The sequence below is a fragment of the Platalea leucorodia genome (genome assembly GCF_965183815.1).
Source record: "Platalea leucorodia genome assembly, chromosome: Z".
NCBI lineage: Eukaryota > Metazoa > Chordata > Aves > Pelecaniformes > Threskiornithidae > Platalea > Platalea leucorodia.
The window spans coordinates 91,730,942-91,748,641 of NC_138858.1; the positions used below are offsets into that span (position 1 = coordinate 91,730,942).

Here is a 17,700-nt window from a genome sequence, read left to right on the forward strand (position 1 = left end):
GCGATTTCTGGGATGGTGCCATGCCCTGAGCACCCCGGGGCACTTCAGGGGCCTGAAAGAGCAGAGCCCCCAGCCCAGGAGCTGGGCAACACACACACAGGACACCCCAGCTGCCGCAAACTAAAGTTTGCTCTCCCTATTGTGCTCGAGCTAAAGGCAGGCCCTCCCCGGAGCAGGGTTGCTTGGGGCCACCCGTTAGCAGTGATGGGGTGCTACAGCATGGGCCTCGGCGTGCCCCAAGCCCGGCGGCTCACCCTTTGGGCTCCTCTCGCTACGTGTTTACACGATCTCAGCACAACACATAGCCGGCAGCCGAGCGGTGCTGCCTGTGTTCTCAGGAAGCGGAGGAAGAATGGGGCTATAATAAGAGCGAGTGGACAATGAGTGCTGGCAGTGTGCAGGGGCAGCCCAGCACCCGTGGGGCCACCCAGCACCCATGTGGCCGGTGCCACCACGGACACTTGCTTCTGTCCCTGGCCACCCTCCTGGGGTTCGGCTCGCCCAGCCCCTCCGCAAGCAGCAAAGGTGTTTGTCGCAGGCGCCAGCGGACAGCCGGCCCTTCTGCAAGCCTGGGTGGATAGCTTGGTGCCTGCCTGCCTGCCTCTGGGAGACCGACATCGCCACATCGCCACCTCGTGATGGATGGCGACCCTGGTGACCATCAGCCCGGCTCTGCTTTCCACCAGGAGCCCCCCTTTCTGTCCCCACTGCTGGGAAAAAAAGAGCGGGGAGGCCCAGCATAGGCACTGGCCACCAGTGCAGTCTGACAGGTTCAGCCCCTGGACCGAGGATCTGGGAGGACTCGGGTCCATCTCAACCCAGAGCAGTCAGGGTGATGCTCTCCCACTGCCTCCTGTGATGGATCCCAGCCTGAACACATAAAGTCTATCCCAAAGCACACAAGGGATGGCCAAACTTTTTCCTTAGCACTGTCTTTATTTGTACAGGTTAACACTAGGCATGTGTTAGGTTATTTGTACAGGTTAACACTAGGCAAAGACTACGACAAAAGGCCTGTTTGCCTGAGCCCACACACCAGACCTAATTCACATTGCTACACAGACCAAAAACGAATGGGAAACAAGACAAGGAACACACAGAGCTTCAGTCTCCTGGGAGGGAGGGACAGGACTGGCTTGGCAAACACATCTGCCACGTGGGAGAATGAAGCCTTGAAAGCTTCCTGGAGCCAAGAGGGATAGAGTAACCTGAAACGTGGGGCTGAGTCCCTCCGGAGGCATCTTGGAGCGAGCGGGCTGGGAAGGAGGCTATGCGTTAGGCCTACCTAGGTGGCAAGATTGCAGGTTGAGGGCCTATGCTTTACCACTAGGAATAGCTCGCATGTCTGGGGACCCCCTTAGCTGAGGGGGAGGCCCTGGGGCCAGTTGCATGTAACCCATTAGCTGCCAAGCGTCCGCACTGTGAGGAAAGCCCTATCTCTGCCACTCAGCGGGCATCGGGGTCAGGTGAGCACCGCACACACAACGCTCCCACCGCACAACCCCTCTCGTCCTCCTTCACGCACTCCTCTTCAGCCTCAGGGCATTGTCCAGGGCGACCAGCTGGCGCAAGAAACCCCGGTTGGGGATGATACCGCGGTGGTCCTTGACCGTCTTTATGGCTTCTACAAGGGGCATGTGGTGACGGATCATGAGGTAGGCGAGGACCAAGGTGGCCGACCTGCTCACCCCGACAGCACAGTGCACAAGGATCCTTCCTGGGGGTGAAACACAGGGGCTGTGTCACAGCAGACCAAATATCCCAATTAAAAAAATACTTGAGGACCCAACTGTTTGCCACAGTGCATCCTGGAGCTGTGGCTCAGGTGTGCAGCCTCTGGGGTGAGATGTAGGGCCCCAGTTACAGTGTGACTGCGATGCACTGAGGTCCCCCTCTTGGCAAAAGGAATCAGTGTATCGTGATCTCCCAAAACAGACTGAACAGGACCAGCCACAGCTCAGGACACAGGCTGGGGCTGTGACCTGGAGGGCCAGTGCTCTCATCTAGCCTGTTCCCTCTTTGGAGGAGGTGATCCAGTGCGGGAGACACCATCCCAGGCTGGAAATACCTTTCTTTTCTAGGATGCTTAGCATTAGGATGTCAATCTAGCTTCTCACCTGCCCAGGGGAGTTTCTTCCCATCCCTGCTCCCCACTTCTCTCCCAGAAATCTTTACCACTGACCTTCATTCAGCGCTTGGTGGATGAAGTCAGCTGCAGGATAAAAGTAGGGGCTCATGTCGAAGGAAGGTGAGTCATGGGCCTCGATGCCCAGGTAGCGGATGCCCGTGCCCTCGTAGTACTCAGCACCCCCCCTCCACTTGCTGTGCGAGGCGTTGAGGATGTGGGTGATGCGCAGGTGAGCCAGCTCGCGCCGGTTGGCCGCTATATCTCTGCAGAGAACAAGAGACAGTGCAGAGATGCATAAGTTTAGACTAGTTAAAAGTGACCAAGGACAGGGTAAGGGCTGTCCTGGACAAACATTTATGTCTGAGAAAGTTGGATGCAAAGGAAAAATGCCAGACTCTTAAGATTCTTGAATTTTAAGTCAATCTTGCAGTCCCTGACCCCATGGACACTCCACCCCACCACAGCAGTGCTCTGAACTCTCTCCACAGCCATGCTTATGTCCTTCTTCCTCCTCCTTTGCCCCAATGCACCACACCCATTGTGTCCTCCTCTCCCTCACATTTCCCAACCTCCCCCTCCCAGATTTCCCCATTTCACAAAAATAGCCCTGACACCCCCCCCCCCAGTTCTTGTCCCCTTCTGATACATACTGATCGCCCAGGTAGAGTCCTGGCCAGACCTCATCAGCATGATTACAGGCTGTCTTTCCCGTGTACAGCAACCTTTCAAGCTCGAAGACACTGAGGATGGGGTGGTTGTTGCGCTCGTCCCGTGAGCCCCGGCTTGGTGACCTGGTGCCATTCCTGGAGAACCTGGACAGGAAAGCCATTGGAGCTGCCGAGACCCACAAGGCATACCTGTGGGTTCGTGAAGGCCGGAGAGTGGCCTGGAGGTCACTTCTGCTGCTGGTGCCACCCACGGTCCTGTCATGGAAGCAGTGGAGATGCCATTAGAAGAACTGGGGACCTCTCACTCCATCCCTTTTGCAGAAATACTGGCCCAAAGCAGCCAATTCTCACCTTCCTGATGAGAGGGCTGTGTCAAGTCAGCTACCCAGTGGTTCCCAGCGTGAGACAGAGTATCACCTACGCTCCCTTCCAAGAAGCAATACTGCTGGGGAGAAGTTTATGATGCCAAGGCTGGTAAGGGAAGCCAGAGAGGCAGCCAGATTGCTGAGTCTCCACAGGCTGAGGTTTTGCTCCAGCCCCACGACTTTGGGTTGAGGCCACATTGGCAAGAGATGTTCTACACAGGACCACCTTCCTTCTGAGCTGGCTCTGGGGCTTTGCCTGCCAGCGGGACAATGCCAGCTCGAGAACTGATGCTGCCAACCTGTGATCAGAAGCAATGAAAGGCGGCCAGGTCTGGGCAAGCCACCAGGATTGGGGAGGAAAAACCCCCAAACAGGTGGAGGATTCCATATGGCACCACACAGAGCCTGGCCAGGACCCAGACTCCTACAGAGCAGGCACAAAAGCCTTTGGGAAGGGAGAGGCAGGATTAACCCCTCCAAGTACAGCAGTCCTGCAGCTGCATTTGAACATCTAGGACTGGTTTGGGGTGGGAAGAGTTAATTTCAGGGGATGAGAAAGCTCATTTTTACAGAGCAGATCCTCTAGGACACAGCTCTGCTCTCAAACCTTTAGATCATGCCGATACTTGTCACACATCTGCAAGAAACCTCCCTGGACAGCCTTACCCACGCGGAGCAGTTACCAGTCCCTGCAGCCAGATGTTCGTCAGAGCTGCCTTTTTTTGCTCGTTTGCTGCTGCCCCACTGACAGACCCCCTCCCCCCCCATGAGAATACAATTCTCTCTCCCACCATCACGCTGCTGCCCTGAGCTGCCCTGGAAGGTGCCCAAAGAGCGTCCCATCACAGTTCCCCCAGCAGCAGCTCAGCACTGGCCAGTTGTCTCTGGGACCTGGGGGAGGAAACGCAGCGACCTTGGGCTGGCCAGGCTGGATCAGAGCACGTCTGTCTGCTTTGACATTTTGCCTAAGGCACCAGCCAGCAGCCAACGGTGCAGAAGGAAGAAGCCTCCAGCCATTTCTTGGCAATGTGCAGAGGAGGAAAACATTGCAAGGGCAGAGGGGAGCTCAGAGGGAGTCCAGAGAGACTCATGGATGTCTCCTTCCCCACTCCCTGTTCCAGGGTGGCAGTTCAGACGCTGCCTGGCATCCTGGGGTGCTGCACAGGAGAGGTCAGCCCTGCCCGCACTGCTCATCCCTGGCACCGAGCACACCACACTCCCCCAGCATGGGGTATGGGCCAGATCTCACCCTGACACATCTCCCCTGCCCTGATGAATTCTGGACTCCTTCATGCTGGGAATTCAGACTTGGCAAACCCCACCTGGAAAAGGCATTCGGCATGGCCGTGTGCCGGGGCCCTTAAACCTTGTGTGACCTTGGCTGCAGCACAGCCATATGCCACCAGCCCCGGGCAGCATTAAGAAACAAACAGCAGAAGGGTCTGAAAAAAAGCAACTAAATCATCAGTATAAGGCTGTAACTAGCCAAATAGCAGACCCTCTTATTGCTACAGCTGGCTGGAAAACTAGCAATCCACACCTATCCTGGGATGTAGCTCTAGAAACCTCAGGCCCAAAGCTGGCTTCCAACATCCCACCCCCAACACACCACCATGCCAGCCCCCCGAAAGTGCTGCTGGGGGAGAGAAACTGCCCCACATCCAAGACCTCAGAACAGAACCCAAAGCACTCCTGGCACCCCAAACCCTCACAGGCATCGGCTGTACCCCCCCCTTTTGGCAGCCAAGCCTGGGGGCTCGGACCCTGCTCCCCCGAGCACGCTCATGGCTGCCTCTGGAGCCCCTTTGCCAGTTGTGCCATGCTCGGAGGGAGGGGAGAAACAGCCAGAGCCTGCCTAGACACACAGCGAGCTCTGAAGAGGCATCGCTGAACGAGCGCAGGCTGCTTAGCCCCGCACACTCCGCAGAGACAGACAGACAGACACACAGGAAGAAGGAGACGCCCACCCCGTTACTCTACCTTTGCGAGGGCTGTGATTTCTCGGCTCAAAGTGAGTGTTGTAGTCAGATCCAGTCGGCCATGTCTTCCTGCTGCTGCCGCTGCTGCTGTAGAAAGGCTGATGTATGAACATCTATTTTAAGCCATGACATGTCCAGAGGCAGGTTTGTTTATATCATGCTGTGCATGGATGGATAAGGGAGGAATGAGGGAGCCGGACACAGAAATCGCATACAAGCATGCACAGACATACACATAAGTGCCCGTTACTACGCAGACAAAAACAACAGCAACAATAACATATCAAAATTCTCCTGCCAGCTTTTCTCTCCCTCCTCCTCCAGCAAACCAAAAGCCACAGGCACGCAGAGAAGGAGAGAAGAAAAAGCCGATAAAGTGGTGCTGATGACATGATTACCCATATCATAAATCTGCAGCCGTCTCTAGAGGATGCTTCTTCATAGTTTTTTTTTTACAGTTGACCTTGTCCTCCCCCCGCACCCCCTCCAGGGTCTCTTTGGCAGAGCCAGGGCTTGGTGACATTTTCTTCATTTGCTAAGAAAATAAGCCTGGGAGGGGCATGTATGTGTTGATATGACAGACTATTTACAAATTCATGTCAAAGTCAGGGAATACTTTTTTCTGGGGGAAAAAAAAAGAAAAAAAGAGGAAACTCAAAAGATTGAAGCTATTTGTTTTGACATTTTCTAAATGACACCATTCATTTCAGAAGTGCTGCAATATTTCAGTTAAACATTTTCCAGGCAGAATATTCTCCTCTTCCCTTTGAAGTGCTGGCTTTCAATTTAAAAGTTTGACTCAAATCAGAAAGTAGGAGTGTGGTGGGAAAAACAACCTGAGAAAGAATCGAAACATGCTGTTCCAGGCCAAACAACATATCCTAAGAAGATTTATGGCATTCCCTCTCCCACTCCTATTTGATTAAAAACCAGGAAAATTTCCTGTTTGGTTTTCAGCTGAACTTGTGGTTATCCCAGGATGCAACCTCAGAAGCTTCAAGGATGAACTCAGCATCACCAGATACCCATCCTGTCCCACCTGCACCGCAGTATGTACGGGCAACAAGGTTTAGCTGGGCTTTTTCAACATCCATCACGGACTGCACAGGTCCCAGGAGTGCAGCCTCAAAACAGCACACATGTTTCAGTATATCACAGGCCTGTTTTTTTCCCTGCATCGTGCATAGCTAAATGACAGGGTTGTCAGGAGCTGTCCTGGAGGTTAACAGCATACATGGGTTCAAAAAGACTCTGGACACACCTGAATTTCAGATCTCTCAGCCTTCCCCATGAAGTTCTGGATACAGCTTCAGCCTTGGAAGTTGATAACACCCTAGAAGCTGGAGGATATGCTCAGGAAGGCATTTGGGATATGCCCTGATCTTAACTGCTTTCCCCAAGCAGTAACTGCTGGCCGCTGTAGGAGCTGGGTACCAGGGGTGATGGACTTTGTCTGCTCCAGTTCCTTTGCACCTGCAGAAATATTTACCCGGTGCCAACAAGTCCCAGGAGAGACCCACATGCAAGACTAACAAAGCCCTCAGAGCTGCAGATCCAAGGGGTCCCCATAAGCCCTCCTGACAGCTACACTCCCCTGATCTTCAGGGAACACAGGCTCCAGCTCCCTCCATCCCAAATGCTCCTTATCAAACAGCTCCGCTGTGCGAAGACGCCCAGGGTGACTGTGCCCAGCCCTGACTGGCTCCATGTCCATCAGCCACGCTGGGGCAGCAGATGTGACATGTCAGGTAGCTACATTGCCACCAGCTGCAGGCACAGAGAGGCAGAGCTACCAGGTACAGCCCTGCGGGCTGGCCAGGAGCAGCCTCCGCCGCTCCTGGCATGGCCTCCAAAAGCTCCTGCCCTCAAGAAATGCTGCCTTGCTGCCAGCTGCCTCTGCTCCCAGGCAACAGGCAGCGAGGAGCGGTTGCTGGTCCCACCCTTTGGTTCCTGTGCAACACATGAGAAGAACCCAGAGACCTGATTTATCCCCTTCCCTCCATGGTTTGCTCCAGCTCCTCCATGCCCAGACTCCCAGGGGCGCAGAGGCAACAGCAAGGGACGGACCCCAGGAGGTCCTGGGCGAGGGCTGGCTTCGCTGTCCTCACTGAGCTAACAGTATTTCACTGCTCTCTGATGCTGCCAGCTTGGGAAAAGCCTGTCCTGTACCCTGAACAAGGGGTTTGATGCCACTTACCTGCAGAAAGGTTGAGCTTTTCACTTCTGCCTGGCAGCGCTCCTCCAAAAAACAAGGGTTAAGTGACCTAAAAAGAAATTTGTACTTTCACAGCTCTGTGAGACACCTTTAACGTGGACAAGCAGAGCCCCTCTCCCTCCCCTGCACCCTGCAATTACATTCCCAGTAGTCTGTAAAATGTGCTTCTAAACAGAAGCGCCTGCAACCCCCATCACAAAAGGTTAAATCTGAATTTAAAAACACTACATGAAATAAAATTAGGTGGATAAATGTTTTGGCAGAGCATTGCCTGCAGGGAACTTACTGGTCATTTAAACAGAGGATTAGTAGTTGTTATGTTTTTATTCCAATAATAATACTGGAATTGCTTTGTAAAGCAGCCAGAAGTCCCCAACAAAGCCAGTGACTGCTTCTTAGATAATGAAATCTCAGATGCTTTGAAATGCCTGGGCAGCTGCATCAAGGAAAAGTGTCAGCAATCTATCTTTTTATAAGGGAAGTTTCTTAGACACAAACCAGACCTCTTTGCCTCACTGCTTCTCCTTGTTTTCCGTAAACATCAGTGATGTAGCAGAGACCAAGTTGCTCCTTGCACCCTGGTAGGATTTATCAGCTCAGTACATTGCTTCTGAAGCTCCTGTCCTGGAAGACGAGAGGCCACTCAGAGCACTGGAACTGGTCTGCAGGCTCAGTGGGGGAACAAACACCCGTTTGGGGTTTGTTGTGATGTTCACATGTATCTTGCTCAGTTTCCCCACCTCCTTCTAATCACCCCCAGGTCAGAGTCCTGTCTCTCACCTGTTTTACCCTGAAGGGCTCTGAGAAGCAAAAACCACTCTGAGAACAAATCACCGAGGCACAGGGAGAGAATTTAAAAGACAAACCCCCAAACTCCCTCTCCTCCTGGCAGCGATTCTCTCAAAGCTGTTCCCCCTGGGAAGCATCCCGCTGCAGGACAGGACACAAAGGTGTCCTGCAACCTCACTTCCCTGTGAGCTTTATCACCCCACGATGCCTGAGCCCACTAACTGAGAAGGACCATCTGGTTAAAGATAACGTGGGAGCACAGCTACGGACACACAGAGAGGGAAGGTCTGGCTTCCCCCAGTCATGGGCACCACCGCAGAGAGTAGCTATAGGGCCAGGTAGTTTAAGGATAGCACTGGCAGAGATCTCCTATGTCCCCTGACTGACAGACTTGCCTGCTGTGGGGGTGTTGCTGTTACAACGGGGGGGATGCTGGCACAGGCAGCTATGATATCCCTATATCTCAGTTATTGTCAAAAACTGCTGTGCACAGCAGGCCTGCGGCAGCGAGGATGGAGCAGCTGTTTTCAGCACAATTAGGGACGGAATCGACTCCCAGCAGAATAAGTGGGGCACCCGCTGCTCCCAGCTCTCCCCCCTTCTCCTATGCTGAGCTTGGAGCAGGGAGGAATCGGGGTTGGAGTCTGCAAAACCCACAAGTGAGCTAAGATAAAGGGCTGCTTGGAAAAGTTCACAGATCCAACCACTGGAGGCTGCTCTGGTTATACATAAATCACCACTGTGCACATTGTCAGACATGGAAAACTCAACACAAGGAAATAAAGGGCAGGGGTCAGAGAGTTTCAGAGCTGCTGTTTCCTGGCTTTATACTGCCCATGCATGCAAATTCACCGTGGTCTTCACAGCTCTATTTTAAAGATCAGAGATCAATCACTTCACACAACTAAATGCTGCATGTCCAAAAGCCACCTGGAAGGCACAGGAGCCAGACTTTATTAGACTCAATCATAAACAGAAAGAATACATGCATTTCATCCAGCATGTGCTATTTGATAGACCCACTGCAGAAGAGGGTGGCAGACGGAGGGAGTGCAGAGGGCACAGATAGCTGTAGCATAACAAGATAAAATTAAACCTACTGTAAGTTAACAATCAGAGCAAGAAGGTGGCATTGCTGAAAAGGGTAGTGCAGGATGACAGAGCAGCATTACAGCCACATACCGAAAGGGGTTTGAACAAATGGGATTTACCTGGCACTGAAACTGCCCAGGAGGAATTGCGTGCTCAGCTGAGGGGGCAATAACTACCAGCTGGGGGAGGTAAATCCACCACTCGCACTGTGGCACAGGCTCTTCTCTAACCGCACCACGGATGAAGCACTGTAAAGGTGGGGTCCAGAATATTTCACAGAAAATTTGTCTGAAAAGGCTAAGGTCATGTGGCTAGTCAACCCAAGGTAGGATTAACTCTCTATCAAAGTAATGAAGTGCAAAGAGTAACCTTCTCTCTCTACTTGCCTACATTTAGGTCAGGGATAGAGATCTCTTTTGGGGCTCCATACATGGTCTAGCAGTCTGGAAGGAAATGGCAAAGCTTAAGGTGACCACACTCTCGGGGCCTCTCCCCAGTCCAGCCCACCCTCCCCAGCCTCCTCACCCCCAGCACCTCCGGGACAGAAGTTGTGTGCTGTTAAATCCTCTCCCAGCCCCCAAATACCTATCTGCTTGCCTGTAAGAAACGTGATCGAAGGTAATAAACCCTTGGAAGAGAGGATGTGCAAGTAACACAACCCCTTTGTGCCCATTCCAGTAGCGTCAGCCAGAAAGTTAAAGCCTCGTCACTTGACTGTATTGATTCTCTGCTGGAGGGGGCCACTTGAGCTCTGGCAATGCTGAGATATTTTCCATTAAAAGAAAGAAAAAGGAAAAAAAAAAGGAGGAGGAAATAACAGGCACCAGACTCATTGTCCGACAGCTGTAAAACCTGCAGAGCTTCAATTTGTGAGGAAGCAGTCCTTGTCCAGAGGGAGAAAGACAGCTGCTTGCTTTGTTGCAAACTTGCAGTGTTTATGATTACTTAGCGGGGAGACTCTGAATTGCTCGTGGACGCATTTTGCCTGTCATCCACTGTCTTGTTAATGTCAGAAGCAGCCTGGGATAGATTTGAGTTGCTACAGCGCAAGGAGGAAAAAATAAAATAAAATAAAATAAAAAAACAGCTGAAAAAACAATAAGTTGCTGGCAAAATATGCTGTGAAATCCTGATGCTTTCTGTCTAACTGTTCACTTCAGCTTGTCACATCTTGTTAGCAAAGCAGACTGGGGCACAGTCCAAACCTTCTTGAAGCTGGTGGGAGGTTTGCTGTTGACCTGATACTCATTGTGTTTCAATGCTTGGAAAGACGTCAAATGGAAGAGAACTACCCACCCTCCCCCGGAAGGGAGCACAGCTGAGACATTCATGATCCCCATTAGCAAGGAGTCTGAGCTACCTTTTAAAGGCTAAGATGAAGGTCACATCTATCTTGCATAGCAAAACGATCTTCAAAACAGCCAATCAACACTAAAAACCAGTACCTCAAAGGCAGAGGGTTGGGAGCATGCTGTAGGCCCGTTTGGATGGCTCTGCTCTGTAACTAACCACCGCATCTGCACAGGGCGGCTCAAACCCACGCGTGCAAAGCCGCATGCTCCCAGAGCTGAGTGCTGATCGGTCTGCGCGACACCTCTGACTCTAGAAGCTCAAATTTTACTCTTGCAAATCCAAAATCCTTAGGGAAATCTGCTTTGGAGAAAAAAGGAATTATATCTGCGTCAGGGTGGAAATTGGGGCCAGGTCCCTAGCAAATTCACACTGACTTCAGGGAGGCTGGGACCTCTCTCTGATTATTTCTCTTCTTGAGTGTTCTTCGACCAAGAACTAATCATTATGAACATGGACACACTGCAGCAGTGTCTTTTTGAGGCCTGTGGCTGCTGTTAACACAATGCATTTCTACTCACTGTGTCTATGGTACTAAGAACCCTAGCAGCCCAGCTATAATTTCTAAAGCAGCAAGAACAGCTTAGGAGCTCAAATATAAAGTCAGTGAGAGTTGGGTGCCTAATTCCTTTCAATCTTCTTTCTAATTCCTAGCCTTAGGGCTTTGAGGAAGTGGCTGGTTTGATTTGATGAAGAAAAAAGCTGCTCCATTAGCAGGTCTGATGTTTGAGAGGCTTCTTTCAGCCTGTGATGAATCCCAGCGCTCTCCATCAGGCCACACTTGCTGCTAGATCCTATTTTCCCTTCAGTGACATTATGTCTTAAACAGGCTTTCACTGTAATAACATTTGCAGTAATGAAATCACCCGGCTGTACGGTCTTCTTTTAACAGCAAAAATATCTGAGTTGGCTACAAAGGGAGATTTAAACGTCACAGAGAATGTGCTGTATGTGTCCATCAGAAGATAAGGTTTCTCTTTGTTGATGAATGATGAACGGAGACTGAACGGTGACTGCTGCTGGGCGTTCGGAGCACAAAGGCTCACCGTGGCTCCTTGAATAGGGAATGAGGAGGCTCAGGGGGGAGCCGGAACGGGACAAGGGAGAGACAGCTAATACAGAGAGCTTTTAAAACCCCATACTGGCTATAGGGCTCCTAAAGATGTAACAATGGCAAGGCACTAAATTTGCAAGTGAAATGAATCAAAATCAGTTTCTCTCTTTCCTTCTGAGTTCAGGGTTTGCTCTCTAATGGCAGCTGGCTGTACAGGATTGGGAAGCAATGGAGGAAAGGTTCTCTAAACTGGGCAAGAACGATCCCAGCAATGGTGTTCTAGAAAGCTTCTAGAGGCCTCGGCAAGTCAACAGTTAAGGGATATTAACTTTCATATCCAAAGATCCAGGAGAGCGGCATGGTTTGAGTTCACATTCAGCCTTTCCAGCACTCCCTAACCCAGACGGCCAGCCGCCTTATACAGCCGTCGCAAGGGAGAGGTGCTTCTAGTGCCCGTTCTGAACAAAGCGGGGACCCAGACAGCCTGGATCTCCAGCAGGATACCTTAACCACCCTCCTGCCTCGGCTACAGCAGAATGATCCAGCTACGACCTTCGCATTGCTTGTGCAAGTTAACAAGCAGGATGCCCCTGAAGCCAATGTCTCAGCACCAGCATGAAGCCAGCCCAACTGAGACCAGAATCCGTATGCGAACTTCATATCTGCATAGGAACCTTTAGCTCATTATGAAATGAAAAATGTCAGCAGGGGGGAATAATTACACTGGGTCAGCCCAAAATGAACAATTTAAGTTAACAAACTGCAACAAAATGTTTTGCCATTTCCAAATTGTTCATTTTCTTAGAACAAATGCAGGCATGTTGGCTCTCCCCAGCAGACAGAAATTCTGATTTTCATTGCATGCACTCAAGATTATGTGGGCCTGATTTGCTTCAGCTGATTAGACCCCAAACTGATGTTTCAAATTAGATTGTCAGGAATAGTCCTCCTTTTGAAAATGTGGCTGCTTGATTTCATAGTATGGGAATTCTTTCTTGCTTATGCCCAGGAAAGCTCTCGATTGATTGATTGATTTATTCCAATAAAAAGCTAAAAATTCCCAGTTCCATCAAAGCCAGTTGTAAAACTCCCAACATCTTAAAGACGGGATTTTACCAGTACACTTAGCTGTGCCTCAGGGTTGGGTTTTTTTTCTTTGTGTTGGTTTTTTTTTTGAGAAACAGCTCTGTCATTGACTTGAAGGGTTACATTAGAAACCATTACATTTTGCTGCTGGCTCTTAATGGTAACATGACTTGTACCTCCAGCTTGGCTTTCCATCTGCTACCAGCAGAGACAGTAATGTTACAGTCAACACGGAAAGTACTCATGTTCCAAGGAGAGGACAGTAATAATGAAAGAAGGAAAACATATTAGAGCCGATGATTTAGCCTAAGAAAGGGCAGATCATATCATCCAATATGCCCTATAGCACAGCTCTGAAAAGAATAACCTTTCCTCTGCAGGAATGTTTGGTGCAATGGGAAGAGGGACCAATTTTCCACCTCTGTTTTTTTGCATGGATGTTAATTTTAGCAAAAGTAGTAAAGGTCATGAAGGACAAAAGATTGGAAGGGGGTGAAAAACAAACCTCCTCCTCCCTCCCCAAAGACCTGACAGTCTGAGCTGCTTTGCCTAATAGAAACAGGCAGCAAAGAACATTTTGGCTTTAATAATTCTAATTATTCCACAGTATTGTGAAATAAATTAGAAATCCAAATGAAATCAGTGTCCCATGGCACTGGGAAATGTACAGTCACAGAATGCAGGTATCTAAATCTATCCTGAGTTCTGTCTCACATAGACAAGACAGAAAATAATGGAAAATATGCTCAGAAACAGGAGAGAAAATTAAAGCACATACTTCTGCACAGTGACTGCTGCAAAGTCATGCAGGGAGCTGAAGCAAAACCAGCCCCGAACCTAAGCCTCCTGCACACCACTCCCATGCCATAGCTTTCCTCTTCCTAACTTTTCTGTAACTGAGGAGGATGTTTCCCCCTCTGCCTTTCTCCTGAAGGATATGCAGCTGTGCTTCCTTGGCCTGGAAGTTACAGCAGCTATCAGTCCCTCAGGAACAGAGCGCCTTCAGAGCTGGGAAATGCCAAGGGATCGGACACTTAAACAGGCTGTGAAATCCATGAAGATTTGATGGAGCCCCAGGGGCGTCTGTGGGGCTTCCTTGGAGACACCGCCTCACGGGAAGGATATGACGGTAAGCAGGGAAGAAACTCGCTTTTATTTACAGTAAGGGGGCAGAAAATCCCCAGCCCTTTTCATAAGGCCCAGCTTTAACCCTGGGCACAGCATTCAAAGACCCAGAAGTCTTTAACAGTTGTTCATGAGGCAGGTGAGCAGGAAGACAATTCATACAGCCACATATGAGAGCTAAGGACCAAAAATAGACTTTCTCATAGAGGCAGCTATTTATCAGTATCCTCATCCATCATGCTGCAGGATGAAAGGCCAAATAAATGACCCTGCCACTGGCCGCTATTATTCCAGCACTGCACAGAGGAAGGCAAATACCTTGAAAGAACCTGGCTGAGCCTGGGAGGCCAGAGCCTGCCTTGCATAAAAGCACTGGGACTAATAGGATATGACGGTAGGTAAACAAGTGTGTCCAGGTGAGGCCATCCCGGTGAGGGGAGTCACTGCTCTGCAGCAGCTCTTGGATGATTTATACTGCCCAAAGGTAGACGGTGGAATGAAGCTTCTCCTCCAACTCCACAACAGGTTTCTCACTAACAACAGTGCTAACCTGGCCTCAATGAGCTGTTATCTCCCCGCACAGACCTGGGAGAGCTTGAGCAAAAGCCATTCCTCTCTATTATCCTCAGTGGAATAACAATGCAGAATTAGCGGTATCTGTTTCACCGTGGTCATCCCCATTCTGCCAAGGGGTACTTTTACCTACCGCTGTCCAGCCCTCCTTTCACAACCAGTCCTGGAGCTATGGCAGAAATCCAAAGAGCAGCCATCAATGCAGGACCTGCCTTTATCTTCTCCACACACCTGGCAGGTATTCAGGGAAATATTCTCACAGCTGCAGCTGATGGTGCTTTAGGAAGGGAGGATGAACCACCTGCAGCAGGTGTTCAAACGAATGCCCACAGGAAGGAGGGATAACAGCAAGTGCTGCCATCCCCATCACTAAAATACAGAGAGTGTGACACAGAGACACTAAAGGAAAAGTCCACAAAGATCATTTGCAAGGTCCTAAGTCTTACCAGATGACTCACAAAGGGAAACTATCTCACTCCTGAGTCACTGCCTGAAGGACCCCTGCTCTGTTAAATTGCCTTTCCTGCATATGCACAAATAGCTGCCCGGAGCTGTGGTGATTGCACTCTGTTAGATGGTCCCTGTGTGCTTTGGGCAGTACCAGTCGAGCATTGCAAAGTCCATCTATTTTCATGTTTCTTGCTTTCAGTGATTTACAATGTCACACGGAAGCTCGAGGCAGAGCAGGAAATTAAAGCAGATTTCCCAGTGTGACCCCCTTCTTTGAATCCCTCCTCACCTCACCCGTGGGCTTATGCAAACTCTTAGGGATAAAGCTCAGGCTGTGTGGCACGGCTTGCATGGCACCGCATGCCGAAAGGAGAACCACAGCAGTATCAAAAGGCTTGGCTGTATTTGTGTGACAATTGGCTCTTGTATTGCGGGATCTTGTATTTGCAGGATCGCATTCTTGAGCTGCGTGATACCCATCTACAGTGGGAGATAGTGCCTGCCCCAAAGAATTTGCATACGAGTAGCCAAGGAAGCATAGAAAGGAAACATTTCTGTTCTACAAGTAGGGAACTGAGGCAGGAAGAGATTAGCTGATTTGCACCATTCACGTAAGAAATTTGACTCAATTCAGGAAGAAAGCAAGCTCTCCGAAGCCAAAGCGCTTACCTACCATGACATCTTTGTCAGTCACCGGAACACCTGACTGCAAGCACCCGCCATGGCAGCACAGGCCAGCATTTCGGTGGCATCCTCTGCTCTCTCTAACACAGGGTTTAAGATCTGCAGCTCTGCATCTTGCAGTCCCTTTCTTGGCTTTACTGCCATCATACACTTTAGATGTGATGTGTACACTTTAGACAGATACTTTATGAGCCTGGGGACCCAACTCCTTCTGTTCACTTCAAAATCACTTTGCTGAGCAAACGGAGGAAAGGGGTGAGCAGAGCCGGTGCATCTCCCACGCAAGGCTGGGCTCTTCTGGATTGAATCTTTTGTTCTTTTCCCTCACTGCTTCTGCTGGCTTTGGCGATCTTTCTTCATAAGTTTCCCAAAAGTGACAAGGGCAATTTATTATGTGCGCACAAGGCCTTGGGAATCTCCTGGAGACATATCATTCCTGCTATTATCCTCCTCACATGAGGAGCCGTTGTTCTTGTCAAGCTCGCTCGCTTCCTCCCTTGCAAAGAGAAGAAAGGATGCTGGGGATTTTTCATTAATCATTTTTACGCCGAGAGCTGCAGCTCCCGTCTGCATTCTGATCACTTCTGATCTCTGCCACCATTTTTCACGGTAGCACTTATGAGGATTGTTTTATGCTGCTGGTTCGAGGTGCGTTAATGACCAACCATTCAGTGTCCAGAGCAAAGCCTTAAATTTAATGTACACTCCAGTGGGGAAAATCTATTACAGCTATACATTTTCTTTCTTGCTATTCTTCTTCAAGGAAGGTGCCAGTTTCAAAGAGTGGGGGGAGTGAGGGGGAAAGGCTAGCAGGAAGAGTTTGGTTTATGGTAAAAAGGAGGGAGAAGCAAGTGGAGGTTTCTGCACCTGAGCTAGGCTTGGAGCTGTCGTGGTTGAAAATTGGAAGATCCAGTCAAGGAATGGTCAAGTGGGAAGGGAGAATATTGCCAAAACATAACGATTTCAACTGATGGGAGCTCAGCATGTCCTAATTTCTGGTCCGTGAGGTAAAGCTGCTCCCGACAGCGTGCCAGGGTCTCTGAGGCTTACCTCTGACAGACTGCTTTTCTTGTGCGTTGGGACAGTACCAAGCGCAGAACACTTCCATCACAGTCACGGCCTCTTCACACAGATCTCTCAATGTAACTGAGCCAGTCTGCAAGGTTACACACGGCTGAGGCTGTTAGCTTGGTCCTGCTCAGGCTCCGATTTCTTCACCTCCCTGGGCATTCCCAGTTTCTAACAATTGCACTTATGAGTCCAATAGGTGATTATTAATAATGACAAAAACGCCTAACTTCTTCTGTCACCTGAGCTCCAAGACCTTCAGAAAGGCAGTAGCATCGTTCTCCCATTTCCTCTCCAGAGGATGGTGAAAATGTGCTGTATCTAAAAATAACACTAAAACTGGACCTTGAACAAGTCCCTTCCTTTCGCTGCGCCTCTGGACTCCTCCCAGCTACTGTCTATTTTGTGTGCTAATTTTGTGCTGGCTCTGCAGCAGAACATCAGAGCCTGATCCTGGCATCTGCGATCAATGCCCCTTCCTTAATGTGCAAGTACTGGCACCTCTGTCCATGCAGAATTAATCTCAAACGTAATCTTGTCTTTTTACACAGGGGTCAGGAACTGGCTCCTACTCTGTGTGTGCGTGACTGAACACACACTGCATTGTAATTCAGACCCTTTGACATCTCATTTTAATACAAAAACAGTAAAACATAGGAGCAAGAGATTGGAAAAGACCTTCTGGACCATGAACTTCATCTCTCTGAGATAAAATCTCATTCATACCCTATCAAATTTCATCTTAAAACTGATAGGCTTCCTCTCTTGCAGCCCTCAGTCCAGGATCAGTCTTTCCAATGCATAGAAATCTCTCTAATTTCCAGCATAAGTTTACTCACAGTGAGGTTGCTCTTATACTAACAGTGTCCTTTAGCTTAAATAGCAACTTCAATACCAACATTACCAATAATAATAGTTAATTACGAGCCTAGAGGGGCTGCTGCTGGGACCAAAAATAACCCTGGGAAGCCCAATGTATTCAAGCTGCAGGATAGCAATAAATAACATCTCAGGTTCATCGGCAATAAAATGGCTTGTCCCAGTCAGAGAGTCCAGGAGGGAGGAGAGATGCTG

The 17,700-nt window shown here is 49.8% G+C and overlaps 1 protein-coding gene across 1 annotated transcript; it reads right to left on the minus strand.

Moving 5' to 3' along the window:
- Window positions 1-932: 932 nt before the first annotated feature.
- Window positions 933-5,201, minus strand: LOC309602749 (dual specificity protein phosphatase 26-like). Its single transcript, XM_082336622.1, has 4 exons — window positions 5,142-5,201; window positions 2,779-3,051; window positions 2,183-2,391; window positions 933-1,717 (listed from the first exon to the last, which is right to left on the minus strand). The coding sequence occupies exons 2-4, from the start codon at window positions 2,955-2,957 to the stop codon at window positions 1,518-1,520; spliced, it is 588 nt and encodes a 195-aa protein (XP_082192748.1). The 5' UTR covers window positions 2,958-3,051; window positions 5,142-5,201; the 3' UTR covers window positions 933-1,517.
- Between the last annotated feature and the right edge of the window lie 12,499 nt (window positions 5,202-17,700).